The sequence below is a fragment of the Amblyraja radiata genome, chromosome 38 (genome assembly GCF_010909765.2).
Source record: "Amblyraja radiata isolate CabotCenter1 chromosome 38, sAmbRad1.1.pri, whole genome shotgun sequence".
In the NCBI taxonomy this organism is placed as follows: domain Eukaryota; kingdom Metazoa; phylum Chordata; class Chondrichthyes; order Rajiformes; family Rajidae; genus Amblyraja; species Amblyraja radiata.
This window is the reverse complement of record NC_045993.1, coordinates 6,449,424-6,459,681: the sequence shown is the minus strand read 5'-3', so window position 1 is coordinate 6,459,681 and position 10,258 is coordinate 6,449,424. Positions and strand designations below refer to the sequence as shown.

The window sequence follows — 10,258 nt, the reverse complement described above, 5'->3', positions numbered from 1 at the left end:
CTTTGCGCGTTTCTTTGATCGATAGTCAGCGTGGATCAGGGTCGAAAGGCCTGTTTCCACTGCATCTTTCAACTAAACTTCAGCCTCGGATTTGGCTTTGGAGGCATGGACAGGATTGGACCGAATACTCCTTTCAGAGTTGTTGACTTTTGTTCCGATTTTAAGCCGGGCTATGGTTTCCCCGACTGATCAGATAAATCAGCAGCAAAGATCTTTACCGAGACAGATTAAACTAAACTAAAACCTGTGCTGGTGCGTTTAGAGATTCAGCATGGAAGCGGGCACACCTCGATCGGCTCCAGATCTGGGAGTGTCGCCAGTGACCCCGAGATCCAGGAAAATTGGACTGGAAGTACCTGGAAAATGTAAATATTTTAAGCCTACTTCCAATGCTCACTACTGATCTCGGAAGGTTAACAAATCAAAGAGCAAACAACAATGAACTGAAAAGGCAGAAAACGATAGCATATACCATAATGTCCCTGATTGAAAAGAGCTCTGTTTATATAACCGATTCACGCAAAAACAGGGACGGTGCCAGAACAGAGGTTTCATATACAAGATAGATATATTTTATTAAATGCACATTGTTTCATACAAGCAAGCTATTAAAAGTTACAGCGGAAAAAACAAAGCCCTGTCGCATGGATTGCGATATTGCCCAGCAACTATTTTAACGTGTTGACTACAACCACAATGGCATTTTGATCAGCTGTGCCCTGCAATCAGTGGCAGGTCCAGAATTGCCTCCCTCCCCATTGTCTACGACACGCATAGATACCATCGCAGTCTCAACACTACAGGTATAGCAGCAGCAGGTAGTTCCATCTGGGAAGGGTCACTCACTCAACTTGAAACCAACTTTCACACACTTACTCATTCGCTCGACATCTCTGGATAAAAGTCTGGCCCCTCGATCCTGTGCAACCCCCCCCCCCCCCCCCCCCAATGTTGGGGTGAGAGGGATTGCTTCTGGAGTGCTGTAAACTCTGTCAATGGGGGGGGGGGGGAAGCCAGCACACCCTGCGGGGTAGGATAGTGCAATAAGTATTTTCCATGTCCAATTTTTATCCTTATTATTAATGCAGATTTAGTGATTTAAAGTCGAAATTGTGCATGCTATCTCAGAAAACAGAATTAAAGACAAATGAGTAAGCCATTACTCACCATCCTCACATCATCTTCCATTCCTTTCTTACTTGTGCACATACCTATCTACATTATTGATTGCTTCCAGGTAGTTGCAAGTATTGTATCTCACCATTCTTGTTGGTAAACCACATACTGGATTTATTAGAAGGACATGGACAGGCACCGTTTCGGGTTGGACCCTTCAAATTTTGGCTCCTGAGATGCTGCCTGAGCCGCTGAGCTACTCCAGCACCCTGTGTCTTTTGTAAATCTGCAGCTACAGTTCCTGGTTTCCACTCGTGGATTTGTTACTGACGTCGAGCTTTTCACCCATCAACCTTTATCAAATCCCTTACGTTTCATAAACCTCGGCTCAGACTTGCCCTTGTTTGTTTCACCCTGATTCCATCTGCCCATCTGACAATTACAACTGCACGGCTCCCTTTCACACTCCTCTGCAGGGGGCTTTCTATGTGCCTGGGGAGATCAGAACCATGCTCGCCATTCCAACAATCTGCAATCAAGACTTAACGGTAACTTCTCTGCAGTTTTGTTTCATGTAGTTCAAAAATAAGCAAAAATAAAAAGGACAGAGTGCGTGGCTGTGAAAGTACTGCACTTGTACGCGTTGATTCATTGCCACGACACAACTTTGGTTGAAGACTATGCATGGATTGTAAAATTACCGGAATGTATTCCCTTTAAAAAACAGCCATGGAAAAGGAAATTAATCCTGATGCGGGGTTGCGGGGGGGGAGGGGGATAACAAGCTTAAATCTAAAACTTTAAACCTGCCTCGTAAATAAAATTCAAACTGGTGTGTCTAGCAAATCACATGCATAGCTCATGACCATACTGCCAGCAACTACTTTATCTTCTTGAAATTACACAATTATTCACCCCGAAAAAATAATAAGTTTCATGGTGAAACAAGGAACTGCAGATGCTGGTTCACAAAAAAAAGACACAAAGTGATGGAGTAACTCAGTGGGTCAGGCAGCGCCTCTGGAAAACATGGTTAGGAGAGGTTTTCGGTGACATCTTTGAAGAATATGGATAGGTGACATTTTGGGTCGAGACCGTTCTTTAGGTTGGACGTCACCTATCCATGTTCCCTGTGCCTGATTTATTCCAGCACTGTTTAAAAAACAAACAAGTTTCACAATCACCAACTGCTTGAAGGCAATCTCATTTCAGTAAAACACAAAGTGCCAGGGGAACTCAGTGGACCATGCAGCATCTGTGGAGGGAATGGACAGATGACGTGTCGGATCGGGACCACAGTTCCTCCAGCACTTTGTGTTTGGCTCAAGATTCCAGTGTCTGAATATCAACGTATTTCTCATTCCTGCAACTTTCCAGAAACAGAGAGCGTAGAAACGTAATAAATTCAAACCCAAAGGGAGTGATTCCAAATAGAACATTAATGTGTACTCGGTAACCCCCTATGTACTCGGTAACCCTCAGAGAGTTAGGGATGAGAGGGGGTGTAGGGCGGTGTCAAACACCTGGGAGCTGTGCACCTGGTAAAAGGTATGAGGGCAAAAGTGTGGGTGGGGGGTATAAAATGACAAACTGCACAGCCACACATTGAGATTACAGACACATTTGAAAGTCAGCATCTACTTGCTTAGATCTTTTGTCTCAGTTGTTCTTTCTGTCCATTCCAGATGTGGTTTTAAAAAAAACACTCGAATTATTCCACGTCCCATGGAACACTTAAAGAAAGGGGACAAGGTAATGTTAGTGCACGCACTAACAACATGATCTCACCTCTAAAACCCTCCGCCACACCTTTAAATCTCCAAAAATTAAACTATCAAGTTACAAATCGTGAAAAAACAAAAAGACTCAAGTAACTCAATGGGTCTGGCAGCATCTTTAAAGCACATGAATAGGTGACGTACTGAGCAGTCTGCAAAGGGTCTCAACTAGAAACGCCAACTATTTATGTTCTCCAGAGATTCCAGCACTTTGTGCTCTTTTTTGTAAACAAGCATCTGCATTTCCTTGTCTCTGAGCTACAAATTGTGCTTTTTTCCACCCTTCATTCAATCTGCACCAGACCTGGTGGTTTGCTCAGGGAAGATTTTAAACTGGTGTGTGTGTGCGTGTACGTGTGCGTGTGTGCGTGCGCATGGGTGCGTGTTTGTGTACGTGTGTATACAAGTGTGTGTGCGAATGTGTGTATATATATCCACTGAACATTTTCTCGTTTATTATATTGTGCTGCAGCAAGTAAGAATTTATTTCTCCTGTTTGGGATATATGACAATAAAACTCTTGGCTCTTGTCTTTCTATCACAGCTGACAGGAATTTGACGCCCATTCATACTGCATAGTAAATATGTTGGGAAGTGGACAGTTTATGTCTATGCGTTGACCATTGCACAGTGCAAAGTACCAGCACAGTTGCAAAGGGAACCGGTAGATTCATTGCGTTGACCCAACTATGCGTGGATTGTATAGTTACTCGGATGTGACCCTTTAAAAAGTCATGGAAAAGGACAATGAATCCTGATGCGGGGGGAATGATAAGTTTAAATGCAAAACTTTAAAACCCGCCTTTCAAATAAACTTAAAACTGGTGTGTCTAGCAAATCACTTGCAAAGTTCAAGACCATGCGGCTGGCAACTACGGTACTTTAACAGCTTGAAAGTACACAATGATTCACCCCCAAAAATAAACAAACATTCATGATCACCAACTGATTGAAGGAGATATTTTGTATGCAACCTAGGAGTGCTATCAATGTGGAGTGAAAATGCAGGCCAGTGTACAGGCTCCAAGGGAAAAGACAAGACTGTCAAATATCAGTCTTGAGACTGAGACGGACAGACATCTAAGCACCCTGCAAAGGAAGAGGAATTACTGCTCAACAAGTTACTGAATGATGAGGCAAGCGAGGTGAGGTGGAAAGTATTCCTGCACCTATCCCTTATGTTCTTTTCTTTTGGGTAGGAGTCACTTATGGATGTGGATGTTGAAAATAGAGTCATACAGTGTTGAAACAAGCCCTTCAGCCCAACTTCCCCACACCGACCAACATGTCCTATCTACACTCGTTCCACCTGCCTGCGTTTGGCTCACATTCCTCTGAACCTATCCTATCCACCCATGCATTTGTCTAATCCTTCTTAATTGTTGCGATAGTGCCTGCCTCAACTACCTCCTCCGGCAACTCGTTCCATACACCTGCCGCCCTTTGTATAAATAAGTTACCCCTCAGGTTCCTAGTAAATCTTTCCTCCCTCACCTTAAACCTATGTCCCCTGGTCCTCGATTCCCCTAGTCTAGGCAAAAAGTGCATTTATCCCACCTGTTTCATGATCTGTACAGCCATATAGGATCACCCCTCATCCTCCTGAACTCTGAAAAGATGCCCGAACTCTATCAGCAGGAACAAATCATCAATTCACGCCCACAAGAAAACAAAATTGTTCAGGACAATAGATTGCCTGGGCCCCATGTTAAAAATAAACCCCAACGCCGTTATCCTACCTTAAAGAGTTCAACGTTATTCACCCTTCAAGAGTTCAATTCTTGCAAGCAAGAATTTCATTGTCCTATCTGGGATACATGACAATAAACTCTCTTGACTTGACAACGTTGGCTCTGACGAGCAGCAAAAGGCTCTGGCTTTGTAACGTGATACCCAAATGTACAGGTAGAGGGCACTGTATTTTATTTCAAGAAATATAATGTTTGAGGATATATACTCCGTGAATATATTTAAACACCAGTCAACTCGTTAAATGAGACGGTTGTGCGCGGGAATAGCTGAGAAGAGGAAGTTGTACTTTTTTTTCTTTCTTTAAAATAGCAGGTTACGGCTGTCCCTCGAGGTGGGATTTGTTGGACAACCATTTTTCCTCCCACCCCTTGACTAAGACAGCTGAAGGTTTCTTACAAGGTTCCGTATTTGGCTTCGTACTTGGAGATGATGTTCTTGTAGCGTCCCACCTCCTTGCGCAGCTCGGCCACCTCCAGCCTCAGGGCCGAGTTCTCCTTCTCCAGGAAGGCAGCCCGCACCGTGATCTGGTTCTCCTTCAGCCTCCGTGCGTCCCGTGACCGCTTCGCCGCCAGGTTGTTCTTCTTGCGCCTTGTCCAGTATCGGTCATCCTTAAAACAAGAAGGACTTGGATCAACACTGGAGTTAAGACACAAAATGCTGGAGTAACTCAGCGGGACAGGCAGCATCTCTGGAGAGAAGGAATGGGTGACAATTTGGGTCGAGACCCGTCTTCGGACTAGGCTTTGTCCCACCGCTACTTTCCAATTTTCTCCCCACTACAACAATCAGTCTGAAGAAAGGTCTCGACCAGAATCATCACCCATTTCTTCTCTCCATAGATTCCGCCTGTCCCACTGAGTTACTCCAGCATAAGCAATAAGCAAGACACTTGTGACACAAGAACAGCTTCCTACCCACTGACTTGCAAGGTGGCAGCACCAGTCATTGAACAGATACCTTTTGCTCAGATGGAACGTAGATCTTTTTTGCCTTTTTAATCATTGGCTGCGGTTTGAGTTCTTCATCCGAAAACTTGTGCTTACGAGGATCGAACAGCTCTCCCCCAGGAACACTAGACAGGACCAGGTCGGTAGGGTCTGGTTCAAAGTTCACCAACACATCAATCGCCTCTGTGTCATCTGAGGTGGGAGAATTACTTTCGGACTCGTCTCCATCAGAATCTGGAACGAAGCGATGGATTATATAACATATCCCTTTCGTAACTTTACAAGATTAATACAAATCTTGTGTACAAAATAACGAGATGATTAGATCGGATTGTCACATAGAGTCTCTTGCCCAGAGTAGGTGAATCAATTCAATTCAATTCAATTCAACTTTAATGTCATTGCACAAATACTGAGTATGGGTACAACGAAATGCAGTTTTGCGTCAGTCCGTAGTAGTGCAATATAGAAATTTAAAAAAAAAGAGGATACAGAACAATAAAAAATGCAGAATAATTAAACAATGGGGACGGAGGGACCGGAGGAATCTATCGGCGGGACTCCGAGTTCAGCAATGCGACGGTATGATTGTAGAAGCTGTTCCTCATCCTACTGGTACGAGACCTGAGGCTCCTGTACCGCCTCCCTGATGGGAGGAGGGCAAACAGTCCATGGTTGGGGTGGGAGGGGTCTTTAATGATCTTCCCAGCTCGTTTTAGACACCGTTTTCGGTGGAGGGCATCCATGGCAGGGAGCGGGGCGCCGATGATGTGCTGCGCGGTTTTCACCACCCGTTGTAGTGCCTTCCTGTCCGCAACAGTGCAGCTGCTGTACCATACCGTGAAGCAGGCGGTCAGGATGCTCTCGATGGTACACCTGTAGAAGTTGGTCAGGATCTGGGGGGACAGGTGGGCTTTCTTGAGCCTCCTCAGGAAGTAAAGGCGCTGCTGTGCCTTTTTGATCAGCTTGGAGGTTTTGAGGGACCAGGACAAATCCTCCGAGATGTGTACCCCGAGGAATTTGAGGCCAGAGGCATAGGTTTAAGGTGAGGGGGGGAAATATTTAATAGGAACCCGAGGGATAACTTTTTCACACAAAGAGTGGTGGATGTATTGAACGAGCTGCCGGAGGAGGTGGTTGAGCCAGGTACTATCGTAATGTTTACATGGATAGGACAGGTTTAGAGGGATATGGGACAAACGCAGGCAGATGGGATCAGTGTACTGTAGATGGGACATGTTGGCCGATGTGGGCAATTTGGGCCAAAAGGCCTGTTTCTCTAAGACTGTATGACAAAAGGAATGATTTGTAAAAGAACTGCTTGTGATTCTTTAGCTTCATCTTGCACCTCATAGTAATTGTAAATTTACTGTATTAATTTATACAGTATCAAAATTATATCAATATACATGACAAGATCTAACTGAATAAAATGTAATTCCTAAGATATGGTAAACCTGGGTATTTGAATGGTTTTGTAGCTCGGCGCCATTCTTAAGTGAAGTTATTGCATTTGTAAATTGTTCAGACGGTTAGGGATGTTATCCTCAGCACTGCCTTGAGGAGCGAAACACTAAACAAAATGGCACTGACAAAAGTATTTCCTTCAGGACCAGAGGGCAAGGGAAAAGAAAAACAAAAGGCAGGGTGGTACAGCTATAGACCACTGCATCAGAGACCTGGGTTCAATCCTGACTTTGTGTGCTGTCTGCGTCGTGTTTGTATGTTCTCCCTGTAACCGTGTGGGTTTTCTCTGGTTAACTGTACCTAGAAGAGTACAGCATAGGAACAGGCCCTTCGGTCCACAATGTCCATACCCAACATGATGTTTCCAACCATATCAACGAGATGTGCGCGTTTGCTAATTATTGGCTACTGTAAACAGCCCTCAATACGTATGGATGTGTGGGGGGAGTTGATAGGGAGAATAAAATATGGACTTGATGTAGGATCCGTGGATGTGGACTTGGGTCAAAGGGGCTGTTTCCTGCAGTTTGTTCAAGACTCTGAAGCAGCTTTTAGACTCGCTAGAATTTAGAAGATTGAGGGGGGATCTTATAGAAACTTACAAAATTCTTAAGGGGTTGGACAGGCTAGATGCAGGAAGATTGTTTCCGATGTTGGGGAAGTCCAGAACAAGGGGTCACAGTTTAAGGATAAGGGGGAAATCTTTTAGGACCGAGATGAGGAAAACATTTTTCACACAGAGAGTGGTGAATCTCTGGAATTCTCTGCCACAGAAGGTAGTTGAGGCCAGTTCATTGGCTATATTTAAGAGGGAGTTAGATGTGGCCCTTGTGGCTAAAGGGATCAGGGGGTATGGAGAGAAGGCAGGTACAGGATACTGAAGTGAATGATCAGCCATGATCATATTGAATGGCGGTGCAGGCTCGAAGGGCCGAATGGCCTACTCCTGCGCCTATTTTCTATGTTTCTATGTTTAGGATATGACAATTGATGTAACATGGTAGATTAAGCAGTTACTACAAAGTACCCCTGATACAGGTGGGTGGAAAGATCAGGTACATTTAATAGGCATCTCAGAGACTATAGGGATGGATGAGAAAGTGGGATAACATAGAACTGGTGTGGTCGGCGTGCACTCGGTGGGCCGAAGGGCCTGTTTTCATGCCGTATCTCTTAAATATACTAATAAGAGCTACAGCACAAATAGTAGGGGGATGGAATTGCTCAGAAAACCAGCAGAGACTTGATGGGCCAAATGGTCTCTCTTATGTCATAAGACAATATGTGAATGTACAATCTGACTGTAGCTAGTTGGGCAAAGGATATCCATAAAAAAAACATTGATCAAAAGATCCCCTCTGTACTACATCTAAAGCATACCAGAATGCTTGCATATTTCCCACTCTGTTAAAATAAATTATACTACAGTGTAACATGTTAAACAAAGAGAGCGTTTGTGATATGAAAGATGACATCCAATCGTCTGGAAAATCCGCTACTGTGGCACCACTATAGCAGGAATAGTGAAGGTTTACTGTATTTCACTTTGGAACATTAGAATCTATAGGAAAAGGTCTTATTTTGAACCAGTTTCTCAGGAGGTACAGCAATCAAACCAAATATTTAACATCGCAACCGTTCAGGACCTACCGTTACAGTTTGCTGTCGGGTATATCACGCTTCTACAAGCAGGTGTGGGCATTGCAGGAGCCATCTCCTTCTCGTCCAGATCTGCCACAGACAAGAGGCTATTTTCCAGAGCATCCGGCAGGCCCAGGTGGCTTGGGCTGCTCGCGATGCCATTTTCCAGCAGGAAGTCGTCCAGATCCATGTACTCGAGGTGGAAGGTCTCCCCGTCATAAGGGATGGTCTTGTCCCAGATGGTTGGCATGAGGGAAGCTGATACTGCCATGGTGCTGCTGGCAGCTTCATCTACAGTCTTCTCTTTATCCTCATCCTTCTCTGCAGAAGTCAATGAGAAGCGTTATTCTTCCCAGTCACAAGTAAATTAGACAAATATATTTCTGTTTCTGGGCAAAGGAAGATTAAAATTAACATTGAAATTTACATTATCGGTTTAAGTCCTTTTCTCACGAAGAGTCTGAAACAGTGATCATTCGAGTGACACCTTGGAGACAGAAAGAACTGCAGTTGCTGGAAGCTTGATTAAAACACAAAGTACTGGAGTAACTGCTGGAGGGAGTGGATAAGCGACGTTTCGGGTCGGGGCTCTTCTTCGGACTGAAGAAGGGTTCCCACCTAGGATGAGAAAGTGGAACAACATAGAACTAGTGTGAACAGGTAGGCACAAAATGCTGGAGTTATTCAGCGGGACAGGCAGCATCTCTGCAGAGAAGGAATGGGTGACATTTCGGATCGAGACCCTTCTTTATTATTCATTAGTGTGAATAGGTGATCAATAGTCGGTTAGACTCGGTAGGTCGAAGGGCCTTTTTCCAGGCTGTATCTCTAAGCTAAACTAATTGCAAGGTTAATTATTGTTATTAGCTCTTGGTCTGTGAAAATGAGAAATATGTTGGCTATTTAGCTGTTGCCGTCCTTTATATACCATAATGTTTGGGACAAAGACCCATCATTTATTTATTTTCCTCTGTACTCCACAATTTGAGATTTGTAATAGAAAAAAAAATCACATGTGGTTAAAGTGCACATTGTCAGATTTTAATAAAGGCCATTTTTATACATTTTGGTTTCACCATGTAGAAATGACAGCAGCGTTTATACATAGTCCCCCCATTTCAGGACACCATAATGTTTGGGACACAGCAATGTCATGTAAATGAAAGTAGGCATGTTTAGTACTTTGTTGCATAACATTTGCATACATTGACTGCTTGAAGTCTGCGATTCATGGACATCATCAGTTGTGGGGTGTCTTCTCTGGTGATCCTCTGCCAGGCCTGTATTGCAGCCATCTTTAGTTTATGCTTGTTTTGGGGGCTAGTCCCCTTCAGTTTTCTCTTCAGCATATAAAAGGCAAGCTCAATTGGGTTCAGATTGGGTGATTGACTTGGCCACTCAGGAATTGACCTTTTTTTAGCTTTGAAAAAATCCTTTGTTGCTTTAGCAGTATGTTTAGGATATATAAAAATGGCCTTTAATAAAATCTGATAATGTGCACTTTAACCACATGTGATTTTTTCTATTACAAATCTCAAATTGTGGAGTACAGAGGCA

The 10,258-nt window shown here is 43.9% G+C and overlaps 1 protein-coding gene across 4 annotated transcripts in view; it reads right to left on the bottom strand.

Moving 5' to 3' along the window:
- Positions 1-549: 549 nt before the first annotated feature.
- The window catches only part of tef (TEF transcription factor, PAR bZIP family member), a 20,391-nt gene continuing 10,682 nt past the window's right edge, over positions 550-10,258 (bottom strand). For 2 of the 4 annotated variants that reach the window (XM_033013070.1, XM_033013072.1), the window contains 4 exons: positions 8,711-9,022; positions 5,604-5,827; positions 5,043-5,254; positions 550-2,849 (listed from right to left, as the gene is read on the bottom strand). In XM_033013070.1, coding sequence (XP_032868961.1) covers positions 2,828-2,849; positions 5,043-5,254; positions 5,604-5,827; positions 8,711-9,022 — 770 coding nt within the window. In that variant the 3' untranslated portion in view covers positions 550-2,827. Of the gene's footprint in view, positions 5,255-5,603; positions 5,828-8,710; positions 9,023-9,128; positions 9,276-10,258 lie in introns of those variants that run through there. The other 2 variants (XM_033013073.1, XM_033013071.1) reach the window with 2 other exon arrangements.